Source organism: Amblyraja radiata, chromosome 2 (genome assembly GCF_010909765.2).
Source record: "Amblyraja radiata isolate CabotCenter1 chromosome 2, sAmbRad1.1.pri, whole genome shotgun sequence".
NCBI classification, from domain to species: Eukaryota; Metazoa; Chordata; class Chondrichthyes; order Rajiformes; family Rajidae; genus Amblyraja; species Amblyraja radiata.
The window spans coordinates 64,582,576-64,601,364 of NC_045957.1; the positions used below are offsets into that span (position 1 = coordinate 64,582,576).

The following is an 18,789-nucleotide window of genomic DNA, read 5'->3' on the forward strand; positions in this document are numbered from 1 at the left end:
CTAAGAAAAGCCGCATAATGGTAGTTAGGAGCGCTGAGGACAGGGAATCAACTTTTCCGACCTTTTATTTGTCAGACGGTCCTCTTGCTGTGTGTGAGGAAATTAAATACTTGGGTCATGTCATATCCGATGACTGGACGGATGACAAAGACCTTTACCGACAGCGCTGTAAAATTTATCTTCAAGCGAACATGCTTATAAGGAAGTTTTATATGTGCTCTGACTCTGTGAAGTGTTCCCTGTTCAGAACCTACATCACACCGTTGTATACAGCCCAATTGTGGTCGAAGTATAAGAAAAAGAGTATGCAAAGACTCAAGGTAGCATACAATGATGCAATGAGGATGCTGCTTTGTGTCCCTAGGTGGCATAGTGCCAGTCAATTGTTCGTGTCCACTAGAGTGCCAACCTGTGAGGCACTCTTAAGACAGCTGATGTTTAGTTTTATGTGTCGTCTGGACAAGTCAGAGAACCATATAATTGAAGCCCTAGTCAGCCCTCTGAAAAGCTGCTATAGATTCACTTCTAGGCTAAGACTGCATTGGTGCAATAGCTTGTATATTTTATAGGCTAATATGCAATTTTTTTAATGTATTTTTGTATCTTCTTTTTTTCTGTTTGATGTGTGATATGGACCTGTGTCTGTAATAAAGCTTTAATAATAATAATAATAATAATAATAATTTGCCCGCTGTAGGTGCATTATGATTTTGGCCTGCGTAACATCCTGTCAGTGTTGCGGACACTGGGAGCTGCAAAAAGAGCCAATCCCAATGATACAGAGTCTACCATTGTCATGCGTGTACTTCGTGACATGAACCTCTCTAAATTGGTAAGTTTCAATACTGTGCATATTTGAAAGAGAATATCGGTAGAAGTAATTTGAAAGCGCAACCAAAAACGTGCTTTATATTTGTTTGAGCCAGAATTAAATATTTTTCAGTGAATGTCAAAACCAAGTAATGCAGTTGTTTAAGAGTTTTTTGGATATTATTAATTAACTGCTGGATGTTAAGATATTAAAACTATTAACTGATCAAAATGCATCGCTTTCCAATTTGAAAAAGAATCACACAAGGATATTTTATAATCCAAACCATTTCTCATTTATTCCAGAGCAACAAATTATACTTTTGCAGATTTCTTTGCGACAGCAGTGAATTTCTACATAGGGGGAAAAAATGTGGTTTTAAATTTAGTTCTAAATTGAGCATTAACTATAAGAGTCAGGAAGCCATGATGCAGCTCAATATGTCTGCTTATGCTGCATTTGAAATATTGTGTGCAGTTCTGGTCACCCAAATGCAGGAACGATGTGAAGACGTTGGAGATGAGATTTACCAGAATGCTGCTTGGATTAGGGGGTTTTAGCCACAGGAAAGGATAGACAGCCTTGGATTTTTTTTTCAGGAATGCCGAAGGTTGAGAGAAGACGTGATAGGAGTGTATTCAATTATGAGAGGCACAGATAGACAGTCAAGACCTTTTTCCAAGGATGGAAATGTCAAAGACCAGAGGGCATAGCTCTGAAGTCAAAAGGGATAATGTTTGAAAGAGATATAAGGCATAGGGAGTTGTAGGTGCCTGGAATATGCTGCCAGGGGTGGTGGTGGAGGCATATCAGTTAGTTGGTTTGGATAGGCACATGGGATATGAGGGAATGGAGGAGTATGGGTCATCAGCAGAGAGATGAGATTAGATTTGTTTATCTTAGCATGTTCGACACAGACATTGTGGCTTGAAGGGCCTGTTCCTGTGCTGTATTGTTCTATGTTCTAAATTGTTTACAGATTTCAAATATACTACTTGCTTCCTAGATTGATGAAGATGAGCCACTTTTCCTCAGCCTGATTGAAGATCTGTTTCCTGCCATTCAGCTGGACAAAGCAGGCTATCCGGAACTGGAAGCTGCCATAGACAAAAAAGTAACATTTTACAAACTCCCCAATATTTGGCAAATATCAGATGTGAAATGCTTTTATAATCATCATTTTTGAGAAGAATACATATACTATTAATGCAACATCTGATTCTGCTGAATCTAAAACACATCAAGATTACAAGGTCATTGGTTATGACATTAATAAATTGTTTGTCAGATATCACCAGCCAAATAATTGAATTCTACTCCATCCACTATTCCAAATGTCATGATAGTAAATGGCATTATAATCACTAATCCCTCACAAATTAACTTTCCTGGTAGCTAATAACCCAAAATTCCTATTGATTAGTCGGATAAAACATATCACTTTGCCTTTCGAGCACTGACACAGTGATTGCTGTCAGGATGTAATGAATCAATGTGCCAAGATTGCAAAAACCCGCAATTCGCAGTCTCCCAATGTGAGAGAGAATTATTTATTCCTACTTGTGGCTTTCTGACCCATAACCAGTTCTTCATTCATATCAGTATATTATCCCCTTCTCTAAATTTGAAACGAGCCTTTGCTCGTTTCAATGGCTCATTGATAGTCAAAGCTAGTCTTCTACATAGTCAAAGAAGGTCGTAGGAGGTCTTCTACATAGTTGAAGGATGCCAACTTTTCGGCGATTCAACAAGACCATGACAGTCTCCTAAACTCGCCAATAGGGTTGCCATAGTGGGACAGGCACTTTACCCTTTTTTCATACCATCCTAGTTTACGTTCCTAGTCTTGGCGAAAGCATTCAATCTTAATGCCAAATTCTATAATATGAGGGTCAAGGGGCTGTCCCACTGCGGCGACCTAATCCCCGAGTTCTGGCGAGTTTGCCCTTGACTCATACTCGCAGCATGATCGACACGTGTTCCTAGGAGGTCTTTGTAACTCTCCTTCATGCTCGAGGGTAGTCCCCATGTACTCGAGGCCTCAGCTAGGTCGCGGCGTGTTTTTCAACGTCAAATGTTACAAAATGCCCGCGAGTAAAAAAAGGTCGCCATGGAAAAAATCTATACTTTTTTTACTCGTAGGTTTAGTCGAAGTAGGTCGTAGTAGGTCAGCATGTTATTCTTAGGTAATCGAGGGTGGTCGAAGGTAATCGAAAGTAATCGAAAGTAGTCGAAGGTAATCGTAGATAGTCTTCAACATAGTTGAAGGGAGGTTGAAGGAGGTAGTCTTCACTCTCCACTATTCGGTGTCCAATTTTCCCGAAGCTAGTTGAAGCTAATCAAAGCTAGTCTTCAACATAGTCGAAGTAGGTCGAAGGAGGCCTTTACATAGTCGAAGGAGGTGTTCAACATGGCATTTTTTTCAAACTCTCCAAAACTGTTCAAAACTTGCAAATTAGGTCGCCGCAGTGGGACAGCCCCTTCACACTTCTGTAAGTATTCATTTGCAACAAAATGATCAATTTACTCAATGCAGACTAGATCCATGTTTTAGTCATGGATTAGAGTAGTGGATGCTGAGGAGGTTTATCTGAGAGTGACTGTGTTTCTGGAATCTTGACTTGCTACTTGATGTGAACTATTCTCGCAGGTCATATGGAAATGGTTAAGCTCTCTGGCATGCCTGCTGTACACTGTCCATGTTTAGCTAGTATTAGCTAGCATGGCTATGACATAATTCACCTTAAATTTAGGCTGATTTCTCTTAGTTCCCACAGCTTACTTTTCAATCTTAAAGCAGTTGGCTTTTGCTATCCTTTTGGCGACTTTGTCAACAAAGTTAACTAATCTTGAGAGAGTGCTGTCATGAATTTGTCAACTACTGAAAGCTTCTGACCAATCGCAAAAATATTTAGATAGATAGATAGATATAATTTATTGCCACACAACCAGGGTTGGTGGAAATTTGGGTTGTCAGCAGCAGTACAATAATAAAGAACACATAATAAAACTGTAACACAAACATCCACCACAGCATTCATCACTGTGGTGGAAGGCACAAAAATTTGGCCAGTCCTCCTCCATTTCCCCCCCGTGTACAGGACCAGAGTCCAGTCAGTCCAGGATCGGCTCTTCCTCACCGGAGACCGCGGCTTTAGATTGTTGTAGGCCGCAGGCCGGCGGTCGAGATTTAAAGTCCCCGCCGCAGCCAGAAGCACCGTAGACTGCAGGGCCGGCGGTCGAAGCTCCCCTCCAGGGGTGATGGTAAGTCCATGCCGCACCCGCGGTAGAAGTTGGCCGCGGGCCGGCAGTGATGGCTTCTTCTTCCCCCGGGTCCCCCACGAGGGATGCCGGGCTGTAGACGCCGCACCAGCTGGAGCTCTGCAGACCGCGGCTTCAGGCTGCAACTTCAGGCTGCCGGCTGCCCTGGGCCAGCGAAACGGAGCGCTCCCCTCCAGCGAGCCCCAGCGAGGGTCGCCCGCTCCACAACGAGAGTCCACGCTGCGCCCGCCGCTGAAGCCCCAGGCGTGTCTCCGGGAAAGGCCGCGTCGATCCTTGATGTTAGGCCACGGGGGAGGCGACCTGGAAAAAGTCGCCTCTCCATGGAGGAGGCGACCGAAGCGGTTTCCCCCACACCACCCTCCACACAAAACACACGAGGAAACATTAAATACATACTTTAAAACATACTAAAAAAAAAAAAAAAGCTGGAAAAACTGACGCGCTGCTGACATGGCTGCACACAGAGGAGCGCCCCCTACAGTATTTAATTCCATATATGTGGTGTTTAGGGTAGTTGGCGCACATTTTTGTTTTTGTTTTCTTTGTGCTAATTGTGTGGCTAAACTTGACACAGGCATTGGCAAATATTCCCTGCTGATGTTTCTGAGCATGCATTGAGTGCACAGTCATCAACTAAGAGTAAGTTTCTCAAGGTAATTTTTTTTGTGCTTTGGTCTTGGGTGAGAGATTTCTGAGGTCAGAAAGAGCACTGTCAGTTCAATATATAAGTTTGATTCCATCTTCTTTATTAAGATAGGTATACGATAGCAAAGAGAATCACGGAACATTAAACAAGGTGGGGGCAAGCACACAAGCTTGTTTCACACAATTAGTGACCGGTAATGGGTCTGAAGACTCTTTGTCATCCTTTACTCTGGCCAGCATACCATCATGGAGTTATCAGTTAATTGTGATGAACTTTGCCGGGCAGCCATTCTTTGCCATGATCTTCCATACACCCTCATGACAACCAGTGTCAAAGGCCTGAATGAGATCAACGATGGTGGTGAATAAGCTACAGTTTTGTTTTTGGCACATCTCTTGGAATTGTCTTGCCGTGAAGATCATCTCTCAATCCCTGAAACACCTGGATTAGAGAGAAACCAATGTCAGACTCGTATTCATAGACTGCAGCACAGCTTTTAACACCATTATCCCATCCAAACCCGTGGAATTTGGAGTTAAAGCAAACCCGTCTTCACCAAACCCGTGGAACTTGGAGTTAAAGCAAAACAACAATAATCTTTTAAGTTTTGAATTTCTGATCATAAAAATAATAGTGAAAGTTATGCATATACAATTGGATATTTACGGTATTCTGAAATACGTATTGTTCTATTTAGGTTGAAGAAGCAGGGCTTGTCAGTCATCCTCCATGGAAACTCAAAGTTATCCAATTATTTGAGACGCAAAGAGTCAGGCATGGAATGATGACTTTGGGACCCAGTGGAGCTGGTAAAACCACTTGCATCCACACATTGATGAAAGCCATGACCGGTAAAGTGGATATTGATTTAAAAAGTCAATTCAATCTTTGAGTGATTTGAATTTCCAGTTAACATTTATCTGATTTCTGACCTTTAAAAATATCTGACACTGTAGTGTCAATTTTAGGTCTAAAGTGTAAGATAAGAATCTTTAACTGTACCATGTGTAAATTTATGGTGTAACTATAGTACACGCAAGAAATAAGACAAGCAGAATTACACGGGGAACCATCTCAATGCTGCTTTGACTATTTCAATCAACATATTCTAATGTTGGATTGATCTTTAATTAGGCCATTTTAAAATTATTTTTAGCATTTCTCAGGATGTAGGCTTCACAGTAGAGACAGCATTAAAGGCTATCCCCAATATACAAAAGATACTCCCACAAAGTTGCTGGTTCAAAGTTCCAAGATTTTAAATGTCAAAATGAAAAATATTGTCATATTTCCAAGCTAGGAAAGGCATGGGTCTTGACAGCATAGTTGCAGCCAGTGATATTCTTATGCAGTTGCTCCTCTTGGCCGTCTTGGAGATAGTTGTAGGTAGTGGAGTTGCTGCAATGCTTGTTGAAAATGGCTTACACTGCAACAATTGTGTCATCACATACCGTGGTAGACTATTTGGTGCTGAATGGCCGAAATTTACACCTTTTTTTCCCATTAAGTAGCATGTCCAAATTGTTTGTGAAAAATATTTTGGCTTTTACTGGAATCAGAATGTCACAGCAAATACAAGATACTTTTTAAAAACAGTATTAATTATAGATTTTTGATTGTGACAACAGTGTGTAGGATTTAATTTGTTACCTTTCCATTTGGTTTGAACATTAATATGAAATTGAAACATTGATCAGTCCTGCATGAGCTTTAATCCATTAAGATTAATGAATGGAAAATCATGCATGCAACCTGAGCACGACAAAAATTCTTCATGTATTATGATTGCAAATTCTTCATGTATTATGATTTTGCAATAGGAGAATTAATTATAAAACAACCCAGCAACTGGAAGAACTAAGAAATAGGTTACAGTGAAGAACAGAATGTAAATGTGTGCTATTATTTACATTTTATCAATAACCTTCTCATTTTGCAGATTGTGGTCAACCACATCGTGAGATGAGAATGAATCCAAAAGCCATTACTGCACCTCAAATGTTTGGCCGGCTGGATGTAGCTACAAATGACTGGACAGATGGAATATTTTCAACTTTGTGGAGAAAAACTCTTCGAGCAAAGAAGGGTAAGCAAGTAATCACATCTCAACTGTCAGGGCTAGGAAGTGACATGCTAAGTTACATTTCTTGAACACATGCATTTGTGATTCTCTGTGATATCATGTTTTCAGTTGTCCATTAACGTGAAGAGCTGCTGATTTAATCCACTAATTTAAGCGTGCCGTCCAATCTCCTCTCACATTTCTTTCCCATTTACAACTCTTTTTTTAAATGTGACGAGCTGTAGAAATTTGAGTGCACAAACATGCAACATGCTAGATTATTTTCAATCAAGAGAGCAAATCATGGAGAAGAGTAATCCTGTTGTTCAGCCATTCTCACATATTTGACAATTTCACAGCTAACATTTAAAGAAAAATTAAAAAATGTGAGTGCAAAGGGGAGATGGAAGGGCAATACTATAGCACATGCAAGTTGCATGCTCAAAGTGATCCATGCTATGTTGCCCAAAGAAAAGCAGTGCAGGTTGTCAATTGGAGATCACTAGCTTGTCAGGTGGAAGCAGCATATACAATGCATTCAGAAAGTATCCAGACCCCTTCACTTTTTCCACATTTTGTTACGTTACAGCCTTATTCTAAAATGGATTAAATTCATTTTTTTTATCAGCAATCTACACACAATAGCCCACAATAAAAAAGTGAAAACAGGTGTTTAGACATTTTTGCAAAATAATTAAAAATAAATAACTGAAATATCACATTTACATAAGTATTCAGACCCTTTACTCAGTACGTTATTGAGGCACCTTTGGCAGTGATTACAACCTCAAGTCTTCTTGAGTATCACGCTACAAGCTTGGCACACCTGTATTTGGGTAATTTATCCCATTCTTCTCTGCAGATCCTCTCAAGCTCTCTCAGGTTCATCTTTACCTCGATCCTGACTGGTCTCCCAGTTCCTACTGCTGAAAAACATCCCTACAGCATGATGCTGCCACCATCATGCTTCACCGTAGATATGGTATTGGCCAGGTGATGAGCGGTGCCTGTTTTCCTCCAGACGTGACACTTGGCATTCAGGCCAAAGAGTTCAATCTTGGTTTCATCAGGCCAGGGAATCTTGTTTAGGTGCCTTTTTGGCAAACTCCAAGCGGGCTGTCATGTGCCTTTAACTGAGGAGTGGCTTCTGTCTGGCCACTCTACAATAAAGGCCTGATTGATGGAGTGCTGCAGATATAGTTATCCTTCTGGAAGTTTCTCCCATCTCCACAGAGGAACTCTGGAGCTCTGTCAGAGTGACCATCGGGTTCTTGGTCACCTCCCTGAATATGTTAGTAAGTCTCTATCCTAAGGCCCTTCTCCCCCGATTGCTCAGTTTGGCCAGGCTCTATGAAGAGTCCTGGTGGTTTCAAAGTTCTATTTATGAATGACGGAGGCCACTGTGCTCTTCGGGACCTGTAATGCTCCAAAAAATGTTTTATACCCTTCCCCAGATCTGTGTCTCAACACAATCCTGTCTCGGAGGTCTACAGACAATTCCTTCGTCTTCATGGCTTGTTTTTTGCTCTGACATGCACTGTCGACTGTGGGACCTTATATAGACAGGTGTGTGCCTTTCCAAATCATGTACAATCAATTTAATTTACCACTTGTAGACTCCTATCAAGTTGTAGAAACATCTCAAGGAGAATCAATGGAAACACGATGCACCAAAGCTCAATTTTGAGAGTCACTGCAAAGGGTCTGAATACTTACGTAAATGTGATATTTCAGTTATTTATTTTTAATTATTTTGCAATAATTACTAAACACCTGTTTTTGCTTTTATATTATGAGGTATTGTGCGTAGATTGATGATAAAAAAAAATGACTGTAACCAATTTTGGAATAAGGCTGTAATGTAACAAAATGTGGAAAAAGTGAAGGGGTCTGAATACTTTCTCAATGCACTCTATGCAGTGCATTCAAAAAGTATTCAGACCCCTTCACTTTTTGCACATTTTGTTACGTTACAGCCTTATTCTAAAATGGATTCATGTTTTTATCATCAACCTACACACACCCCATAATAAAAAAGCAAAAACAGGTGTTTAGAAATGTTTGCAAAGTAATTAAAAAGAAATAACTGAAATATCACATTTACGTAAGTATTCAGACCCTTTACTCAGTACTTTGCTGAGGCACTTTTGGCAGTGATTACAGCCTCAAGTCTTCTTAGGGATGACACTACAAGCTTGGCACACCAGTATTTGGGTATTTTCTCCCATTCTTCTCTGCAGATCTTCTCAAGCTCTGTCAGGTTGGATGAGAAGCGTTGATGCACAGCTATTTTTCAGGTCCCTCCAGAGATGTTCGATCAGGTTCAAGTCCGGGCTCTGGCTGGACCACTCAAGGGCATTCACAGATTTGTCACAAAGTCACTCCTGCGTTGTCTTGGCTGTGTGCTCAGGGTCGTTGTCCTGTTGGAAGGTGAACCTCCGCCCCAGTCTGAGGTCCAGAACGCTTTGGAGCAGTTTTTCATCAAGGATCTTTCTGTACTTTGTTCCGTTCATGTTTTTCTCGATCCTGACTAGTCTCCCAGTTCCTGCCACTGAAAAACATCCCCACTGCATGATGCTGCCACCACCATGGTTCACCGTAGGTATGGTATTGGCCAGGTGATGAGCGGTGCCTGGTTTCCTCCAGACGTGACGCTTGGCATTCAGGCCAAAGAGTTCAATCTTGGTTTCATCAGACCAGATAATCTTGTTTCTCATGCCTTTTGGCAAACTCCAAGCGAGCTGTCATGTGCCTTTTACTGAGGAGTGGCTTCTATCTGGTCACTCTACCATAAAGGTCTGGTTGGTGGAGTGCTGCAGATGTAGTTGTCCTTCTGGAAGGTTCTCCCATCTCCATAGAGAAATTCTGGAGCTGTGTCAGAGTGACCATCGGGTTCTTGGTCACCTCCTTGACCAAGGCCCTTCCCCCCCGATTGATCTGATTGGCTGGGCAGCCAGCTCTTTGAAGAGTCCTGGTGGTTCCAAAGTGCTTCCATTTAAGGCCACTATGCTCTTCTGGACCTGCAATGCTGCAGAAATTGTTTTATACCCTTCCCCAGATATGTGTTTCAACACAATCCTGTCTCAGATGTCTACGGACTATTCCTTTGTCTTCATGGCTTGGTTTTTGCCCTGACATGCACTGTCAACTGTGGGACCTTATACAGACAGGTGTGTGCCTTTCCAAATCAATTTAATTTACCACTGGTGAACTCCAATCAAGTTGTAGAAACATCTCTCAAGGGGGGAAACTTTAATTCTTAGTCCCCTACCTGGTCGGAGAGGCAGCATCCCTCCGAGCTGCTTCTTCGCCCCGTCCTCGCGGCCTACCATCGAGAATGGAGCGGCGTTTCCTGTCGGGACCGGCCGGGACTACAGCTTCGGCGGCAGCGCAGCGCAAGGACACCATCACGGAGCGGAACCACGGAGCGGGCGATGCCTTACCGGGTCGCTGTGCGGTAAGCTCCGGAGCGCTGTGGCCGTCGATCCAAACATCGCGGAGTTGTGGCTGCGGGCGTCCGGCCGCGGGCGGCGCTGGATTTGGAGCGCCGCGGAGCCAGGGATCGAGTTCGCCGGGGTCGGAGCTCCAACCGGCGCGGCCTGAAGTCTACGAGTTCTCCGGTCTCCGGGGAGGAGGCAGCCGCTCCAGACTTTCCAAGCCGCTGAGGAATTGTTTCACCCGACGCCAGTGTTCCATCTTCACGGCAAGAAGGCTCTGAAAACATCGGACTGGCTGCAAGGCCACAAATGGGCCCCGACCTCGGGTGTCCTTTCCCCACAGTGGAAAATGTTGATTCTGCTGTGGGGGGACGTTTGTGTTGAACTCTATAATGTGTTGTGTCCATTTTCTTTCTTTATTTAATTTTAACCTTTTTCTATGGTTTGTATGTAAATTTATTATTTAATTTATGTAAAGCACTTTGGTGTCAATGCAAGTTGACTTAAAATGTGCTATATAAATAAAGCAATAATAATAATAATAATAATAATCTCAAGGAAAATCAATGGAAACAGGATGAATCTGAGCTCAATTTTGAGTGTCATAGCAAAGGGTCTGAATACTTATGTAAATGTAATATATCAGTTTTTTTTTTTTTTTTATTACTTTGCAAAAATTTCTAAACGCCTGTTTTCACTTCTTCATTCTGGGGTATTTTGTATAGTTTGATGATAAAAAAAATAATTTAATCCATTTTAAAATAAGGCTATAACGTTTTATTAAATGTGGAAAAAGTGAAGGGGTCTGAATACTTTCTGAATGCACTGTATCTTCTTCTTACATAGAAAATAGGTGCAGGAGTAGGCCATTCGGCCCTTCGAGCCTTACGTATGGCGTGCACAGCCTAACAAAACACTACATCTATTTGTTTGAGGACGTTGCGTTGATTGCATTAGTCGAATCAGTGTTGAACACGTGAAGGTTGCAATCTCCCACCCCAGCATATATATATCCTTGTGTATAGCATGCAGTTTGGTTACATGATAAGTGGTTACATTATCTGCGCCTATTTGAGGTTTGAACATGCCTCGCTGCTCACTTTCTCTCTCTGGAACCAATTTAATACAAACCTGTCAAAGGGACAGAGGCGATGTGCATCTTTGAGCAAACTGTCCAAAGATTCTGAAGACCTGCAAGGTTTACAGAAAAGTCTGTTCTATTTCAAAATTGTTTCAGAATTTCTACAGAAAGTCTTTATTTAATGTTAGGCATTCAAAGCATTTTGTGCTCATAAATTAAAATAGGGCTCTGAATTGTCAGTGGTTACAATGTTGTTAATTTAGCATTAATGTTTTCCCCATACACACTGAATATTATTCAATTAATTAAAGTGTCTCTATAATTAAAGAAAAAACATTGTACAGGCATTAAAAATCCCTTGAGATAAAAATGTGGATATATGCCATGGTTTTATTGGATTCAGAATGCCGTCAGGCAGCAAGGAATGTGGTATAGGTGATAAGCAGGGCAAATAGATATACATTATCTTGTTTATGCCAAACCAGGCAGCCCACTGAAAGTATGGCTTTTCGTTTTGTTGTTCCATTAAACTAAGATAACTTGCATTTCCTGAATTAATTGAGTCTAATCATAACCGTTGTTTGAAATATTGACTTTACTATGAAATTAATGTTATTGATTTGTATCATGTTCTCATGTGCTTAAGTGTTTGCTCAGTTGTCTCTTCGAGTGATTGACTAAATGCAAATGCAAACTACATGAGTCTTGTTTAGGTCCTTTGATAATCCCATTATTATCCTCCTCTAAACACTGTCCTGCAGTAGACACAAGTCTTAGGCAGTGCTCATGAAAATAAGTTAGAGCTGAAATCAAACAAGTATCCAATGTTGATCTGAATTGCAGTATGGCCAATATTATCATCCATCTCAGTGTGCAATGAGTGCCATGTGTCCTATCCATGGGATGCATGGAAACATGCCATCAAATCATTGTTGGCAAACTTGCAAGACCTGCAGCGTTCAGCTAGATAGACAATGGCAATAAGTAAATTTGAACAACACCATCATCAGGTTTTATCAGAGAAATACACCATTCAGTTGTATAGGAAGGAACTGCAGATGCTGCTTTAAACCGAAGTTAGACACAAAAAGCTGGAGTAACTCAGCAAGTGAGACAATGTTTCTGGAGAAAAGGAATAGGTGACCCTTCTTCGGAAGGGTCTCGACCTGAAACGTCACCTATTCCTTTTTTCTAGAGATTGTGTGACCCACTGTGTTACTCCAGTTTTTCGTGTCTATCTACACCATTCAGTTGTACGGTATTATTCCTTTGTTATTGCTGGGTTAGAGTTCTGGCACTCCTGTGCTAATGGTGTAATGAATATTACTACTACACATGCATTCCAATGATCAAGAAGAATTTCCTTGGGTCCTGTGGACTGAGCAGTGCAATCTATGTATACATGTACATACATCCCCGAATGTGGTGGTACAAGGAGATTGGGTGATAAATAAGTGTTTGGTACATTGGCCATCAGTCAGGGTGTTGAGCAAAATAATCTTTGGTATTGAGTATAGAAGTTGGGACATTATGTAACAATTGTACTAGATGTTGGCCAGGCCAAATTTGGAATATTGTGTCAGTTTTTGTTGCCCTGTCAAAGGAAGGATGCTAAGTTGGAAAGCATTTACGAGGATGTGGGAAGGGTTGCAAGGATGTTGCTTGAGCTATAGGCAATGTTTAGGCAGGCAAGAACTTGATTCCTTGGGGCGCAAGAGGCTGAGTGAAAATCAAGGAATCTTATAGTGGTGTATAAAATCATGAGGAGAATAGATAGGGTGAATGCAATGTATTTTACCCAGGCTAAGGGCATACTGTAAGAACCAGAAGTGTTTAAGGTTAGAGTCATAGTGTCATAGAGTGACACCGTGTGGTAACAGGCCCATCGGCCCAATTTGCCCACACCGGCCAAGATGTCTCACCTGCCTGCGCTTGGTCCATATCCCTCCAAACCTGCACTCGCCATGTACCTGTCTAACTGTTTCTTAAACATTGGGATAGTCCCAGCCTCAACTAACTCCTCTGGCAGCTTGTTCCATACACCCACCACCCTTTGTGTGAAAAGGTTACCCCTCAGATTCATATTCCCCTAATGGGAGGTGCAAGATTCAATGGGAACCCGAGGAACAACCTTTTCACTCAGAGAATGAAGGGTATATGCAATGAGTTGCCACAAGAGGTAGTTGAGGCAGGCATGATAACAGTATATAAAAGACAATGGAAAGGTACCTGAACAGGAAATATTTGGAGTAATATAGGCCAAACACGGATAGATGGGACTAATTTAGATGGGGCATCTTGGTTGGCATGGACGAATTGAGCCGAAGGACGTGTTTCTGTGCTCGATGATTGACTGTTAAAAAAAATATATATTTTTTTTAAACTTTAAAGTTATAGGCTATCACTTATTTATGTAAACCACATACATACAAATGAATGTGTGAGAGACTGCTTGGATATATTTGCTGGCTACTGTGGAGCTGCTGGCAAGTGTTCTTGACACCAGCTAGAATATACTGTAGCTGTAAAACCTGGAAGAGTATAGTGTAGGTAGACACAAAATGCTGGAGTAAAGAGCCTGTCCTACTTGGCCGTCATTTATGCAACAGGCCAGTAGTGACTGACGCCCTTCTTCAGTCTGACGAAGGGTCTCGACCCGAAACGTCACCCATTGCTTCTCTCCAGAGATGCTGCCGGTCCTGCTGAGTTACTCCTGCATTTTGTGTCTATCTCCAATTGTCTTGGCCCCGCTCTGGGAGTAGGAGTGGGGGCGGATCCGGATCCGGATCCGCAACGGCCGTGAGCCCCAGGCCGAGCTCGGCGATCGCTTGCCTGCTTCTGCTGCTGTTGGAGGTGAGACGTTGCACCGCGCCAGGGTGTCCCACTTGACCATCATTTACGCCACAGGCCGGTGGCGCGCGAAGATTTTGTGCAGAACGAAATCCTGGAGCGCTGCGCGATACCGCGCGCAATTCCACATTCCTCAACGCCACTCCATGCGCCCGTCCCACGCTACCCACATGCTACCAGGTCGCGTAAATGCCGCGCAATTGATGGCCAAGTGGGAGAGGCCCTTAACAACTCAGCGGGACAGGCAGCAACTCTGGAGAGAAGGAATGGGTGATGTTTCGGATCGAGACCCTTCTTCAGACTTCTTCTCTCCAGAATTGCTGCCTGTCCCGCTGAGTTACTCCAGCATTTTGTGTCTACCTTCTATTGCAAGTCCTGTCCAGAGACACACCGAGATAGGCTCAGACTAAATTTATTAACAGCTTTATTACTAAGAAAGATAAAATGAGTTTTAAAATGCTTCTGAAGACTATCTATTCCTTTGGGACACCCCAGCCCTCCAGGCATCTTCTGCCATGTGATAAGAGTCTGTTCATGGCTGGACCTGACCTCCGAACGGTTGGGGTTAAGGGCCTGTCCCACTTACGCAACCTTTTTGGCGACTGCCGGCACCCGTCATAGGTAGCCGAAAATGTCCAACATGTTGAAAATTTAGCGGCGACCAGAAAGACGCTACAATTTTTTGGGTGACTAGGAGACTACTCACGACCATACAGGCAACCCCTGGCGACACTTGGCATGTGGTCGTGAGAGGTCGCCAGGGGTCGCCTGTATGGTCGTGAGAGGACTCCTAGTCACCCAAAGAGTCGTAGCGTCTTTCTGATCGCCGCTGAATTTACAACATGTTGAAAATTTTTGGCAACCTATGGCGGGTGCCGGCAGTTGCCGAAAAGGTCATGTAAGTGGGATGGGCCCTTTACAAATTGATCTCATGTAAAGAACCCTGTCATAACCTGGGGAGGACCAGTAAGTAATCAAGTTTTGTAAATCAAAATCAACTTTTGGATGTACTTAATTAAATAGTCCATAAGCATTAGGAAAACGGCAGAAGCTTGAGCAGGATAATTCCATTGTAGGTCAGGAACAAATTATATTGCTCCATCACAACCTTTAACGTCTGTGGGAGAAAGCTGGTGGGATCAGCAGTTATTTGTTAATACAGCCAATTTTTACCCCTTTAACTGTGACTTGTTTTTGCATCTTCCATGGAGAGATATTTGTTTGTGATTACTGATTACAGTTATTTTATTGTGCTTCATTGCTTCCATCCATTTAATTATTTGTTGTTTATGCAGTCTATTTGGCAATTTAAACCATAAACTGTGGTTTGGGGAAACATTTATTTAAAGCATCTTCCCATAAAGAATACAGCAAAGGCAAATTATGCACTGTACCCAGTTGAAACGCACCAACAAATGCTTTTGGTTTAATTTCGGGACTTCACTTAAGTTATCTAAATGTAGACACTCGCTGACTTACTTAAGGGTTACATTGCGTCAATAGACAATAGACAATAAATAGACAATAGGTGCAGAAGTAGGCCATTTGGCCCTTCGAGCCAGCACTGCCATTTAATGTGATCATGGCTGATCATTCACAATGATCCTGCATTCTCACCATATCCCCTGACTCCGCTATCTTTAAGAGCTTTAACTAACTCTCTCTTGAAAGCATCCAGAGAATTGGCCTCCACTGCCTTCTGAGGCCGAGAATTCTACAGATTCACAACTCTCTGCGTGAAAACATTTTTCTTCATCTCTGTTCTAAATGGCCTCCCACTTATTCTTAAACTGTGGCCCTTGGTTCTGGACTTCCCCCAACATCAGGAACATCTAGCATGTCCAATCCCTTAATAATCTTATATGTTTCAATAAGACCACAGCTATTTACAATATACATTAATGATTTAGATGAAGAGGTTAAAAGTAACATTAGCAAATCTGCAGATGACACAAAGCTGGATGGTAGTGTAAATTGTGTGGAGAATGCTACGAGGATGCAGGATGACTTGGACAGGTTGGGTGAGTGGGCAGATGCATGGCAGATGCAGATTATTGTGGATAAATGTGAGGTTATCCACTTTGGTGGCAAAAACAGGAAGGCAGATTATTATCTGAATGGTGTCAAGTTGGGAAAAGGGGGAGTACAACAAGATCTGGGGGTCCTCGTTCATCAGTCCCTGAAAGTAAGCATGCAAGTACAGCAGGCAGTGAAGAAAGCTAATGGCATGTTGGCCTTCATAACAAGAGGAGTTGAATATAGGAGCAAAGAGAACCTTCTGACAATAGACAATAGGTGGAGGAGTAGGCCATTCGGCCCTTCGAGCCAGCACCGCCATTCACTGTGATCATCCACAATCAGTACCCCTTTCTTGCCTTCTCCCCATATCCCTTGACTCTGCTATCTTTAAGAGCTGCAGTTCTACAGGGCCCTAGTGAGAGCACACCTGGAGTATTGTGTGCAGTTTTGGTCTCCAAATTTGAGGAAGGACATTCTTGCTATTGAGGGAGTGCAGCGTAAGTTCACGAAGTTAATTCCCGGGATGGCGGGACTGTCATATGTGGATAGAATGGAGTGGCTGGGCTTGAAAACTCTGGAATTTAGAAGGATGAGAGGGAATCTTATTGAATCACACTTGTCAATTTCTAACTAAGCCTCAAGCTCATCCACTTTATTTCTTATATTTCGTGCATTCATATATAATACTTTTAATCCATTACTCCCCTCATCTTTCACATCGATTCCTATTTCACTTGGCCATACTCTCCTATCCCTTCCTGAGCTTTCTGCCCCATTATTTCTGGTGTCTTTCTTAACTTTTCTATACTCCCTTTCCCTTTAACTCAATCCTTATATCTCCAGTTTGTCTCCTCCCCCTTTAGAATTACCTTAAAACTAGGTAAAAACAAATAACTGCAGTTACTGGTTAATACACAAAATGAGTGAAGGAGGGTCCTGATCTGAAGCGCCAAGCTTAGACAGGGCAGAATTTGTTCATGGTATCCAAGAGGATTTACTTAAACTGCACATAGGTGGCCCAATTTGAGAAGCGGTTGTACTGAACCTTGTGCTGGTACATGAGCCTGGCCAAGTAACTGGTGTTTCAGTATGTTGGGAATAGTCATTAGTGATCATAATGTCATCTGATAAATAACAAGTAAGGATAAGCCAGGACCGTGGTGAAAGGCACTAAATTGCAGCAAGGCAATTTGCAACATTATTAAGCAGGAGCCAGGGAGAGTAAATTGGCGATAGACACAAAATGCTGGAGTAACTCAGCGTGACAGGCAGCATCTTGGGAGAGAAGGAATGGGTGACGTTTCGGGTCGAGACCCTTGTTCAGACTAGTTAGGGAAAAGGGAAACGGGAGATATAGACGATGATGTAGAGAGATAAAGAGTAATGAATGAAAGATATGCAAAAAAGTAACGATGATAAAGGAAACAGGCCATTGTTAGCTATTTGTTGGGTAAAAACGAGAAGCTAGCACAACTTGGGTGGGGGAGGGATATCGAGAGAGAGAGAGAGGGGGAATGCTGGGGTTACTTGAAGTTAAAGAAATCAAAAATCATACCACTGGGTTGTAAGTTCTGGAGAGAAGGAATGGGTGTAATTTCAGATCGGGACCTTTCGTCAGACTTCTTCAGAGAATGAAAGTGGATAAATCTGCAGAGACTGATGGGATCTACCCCAGGTTATTGAGACAGGCAAACAAGGAGATTGCAGGATTCTTGACTAAGATATTTATCTTCTCTAGCCACCAGTGAGATCCTAGAGGACTGGAGAGAAGCCAATGTTGTTCCTTTGTTTGAGAAATGAAGTAGATAATCCAGGAGATTATAGGCCAGTGAGCTACACATTAGTGGAGGGAAGCTATTGGAAAGGATTATTTGGGATAGGACTTACTTGCATTTGTGCTATTTAGAGGCAGTCAGCATGGCTTTATATGTGGTAGGTCCTGTATTACTAACTTGATTTAGTCTTTTGAGGAGGTGAGATGTGGAAAATGATTGATGAGGATAGGGCAGTGGATGTTTTCTACATTCTCATTAAACATTTGATAAAATCCCTCATGATAGGCTGATATTAAGATGCATGGTGTGGAAGCAAGGTGCTGCTGATGCTTGTTTACGAAGGCAAGACACACAATTACTGAGTAACTCAGTGGATCAGGCAGCATCCCTGTAGAACATGGATGGGTGAAGCAAAATGTTGAAGTAACTCAGTGGGACAGGCAGCATCTCTGGAGAGAAGGAATGGGTGACGTTTCGGGCCAAGACATTTCATCAGACTGCCATCACCTATCCAAGATCTCCAGGTATGCTGCCTGACCAGCTGAGTTACACCAACAAACTGTGTCTTTCATTAAGATGCATGGGGACGACAGTAACTTAGTTGTTTGGATTCATAACTGACTTGCTCATAGATGATGGAGGGTTGTGATGGTAGGGTGTTATTCAGTCTGGTAGTCTGTGACCCGTGAAGTTCTGCAGGGAATCATGTTGACACTCTAGCTGTTTGTGATTTATGTGTATATGACTTGGACATAAATACAGATGGGTTGGTTAGTATGTTTTTCAGACGACACCAAAATTGGAGTAGCCAAAAGTGAGGAAAGCT

At 42.3% G+C, this 18,789-nt stretch overlaps 1 protein-coding gene across 1 annotated transcript in view; it reads left to right on the forward strand.

The window, feature by feature from the left end:
* dnah5 (dynein axonemal heavy chain 5) overlaps positions 1–18,789 on the forward strand; it is a 227,990-nt gene that overhangs the window by 135,328 nt on the left and 73,873 nt on the right. Inside the window, exons 39-42 of the mRNA XM_033048007.1 lie at positions 698–832; positions 1,818–1,925; positions 5,437–5,590; positions 6,679–6,825. Coding sequence (XP_032903898.1) covers positions 698–832; positions 1,818–1,925; positions 5,437–5,590; positions 6,679–6,825 — 544 coding nt within the window. The remainder of the gene's footprint in view (positions 1–697; positions 833–1,817; positions 1,926–5,436; positions 5,591–6,678; positions 6,826–18,789) is intronic.